Source organism: Cyprinodon variegatus, unplaced genomic scaffold (assembly GCF_000732505.1).
Source record: "Cyprinodon variegatus isolate N-32 unplaced genomic scaffold, C_variegatus-1.0 Scaffold453, whole genome shotgun sequence".
Taxonomy (NCBI): Eukaryota; Metazoa; Chordata; class Actinopteri; order Cyprinodontiformes; family Cyprinodontidae; genus Cyprinodon; species Cyprinodon variegatus.
Window position 1 is genome coordinate 242,761 of NW_015150906.1, and position 906 is coordinate 243,666.

The following is a 906-nucleotide window of genomic DNA, read 5'->3' on the forward strand; positions in this document are numbered from 1 at the left end:
GGGGGTGAGTAGAAAATGAAGGCTAATCATGTTTTGGGTGTACTATTCCTTTAAAAAGGTTGGTGACCCCTGTATTAGAGTTTTTCCTCTTATCAGACTGGGTGAAACAACTGAGCCGATCACAACTAGTACGGCACCCTTGTCTGTTTGCTGCCGCCATGTTGCCTCTGGCCGAAATGAAGAAGAAAAAAAGTTAGCCGCCGGCCGCTTCTTCCGGATCAAACCAAGAGCCTTGGCAGACAGGGGTGCCGTACTAGCTGTGATAATAGCTGTATATACCCTAATCCTGGGGTAATTAACCAAAAAAAACTGTTCTCGTTACCAAGGACTATAGTGTGACTTGCTATGTAATTACTTGGTTATTGATGTGCTGTAAAGGAAAGCGTTACCTTTCCACCTGTTAGATCAGGAGTCTGAAACCTGCAGCTCCAAAGCTAAAGAAGCTACTTGGCTCTGTGGCTCATTCCTCAAACCAATGGAACCATAAAATTTTCTTGGTCAGCCCCTCTTTGTTTCCATATCCCTCCCCGACCTCGGCAAACTCCAACCAGCTGGGGGTTATTTTTAGTAACTGCCGAAGATTAAAATTAGAACAAGAAAAAAAACAACGCAGCGTGCCGACACCAACCTCGGTCAGTACTCTACGCTCCTGGATCTTCCGCTCGCTCAGCTGCCTCACCACGTTCTTCGCTCCTTCAGCCACAGCAGATTCGATACCCATGCGGTGCATGAGCTCAGTAACTCGCAGCTCCAGGGGACTGATGACCTCCTCGTTAGGACCTGAGGACAGGCAGTTTAGAACACTGACCTGCAACAGTTTGCTAGACCCTTTGAGAGATTTATGGTTTAACTAAACATCTGGGAAGATTTTCACTGATCATAATGTTCTGGCTGATTCTGGCTTAT

The 906-nt window shown here is 46.5% G+C and overlaps 1 protein-coding gene across 1 annotated transcript in view; it reads right to left on the reverse strand.

Moving 5' to 3' along the window:
* LOC107093922 (serine/threonine-protein kinase N2-like) overlaps positions 1–906 on the reverse strand; it is a 41,087-nt gene that overhangs the window by 24,574 nt on the left and 15,607 nt on the right. Inside the window, exon 5 of the mRNA XM_015389270.1 lies at positions 629–780. Coding sequence (XP_015244756.1) covers positions 629–780 — 152 coding nt within the window. The remainder of the gene's footprint in view (positions 1–628; positions 781–906) is intronic.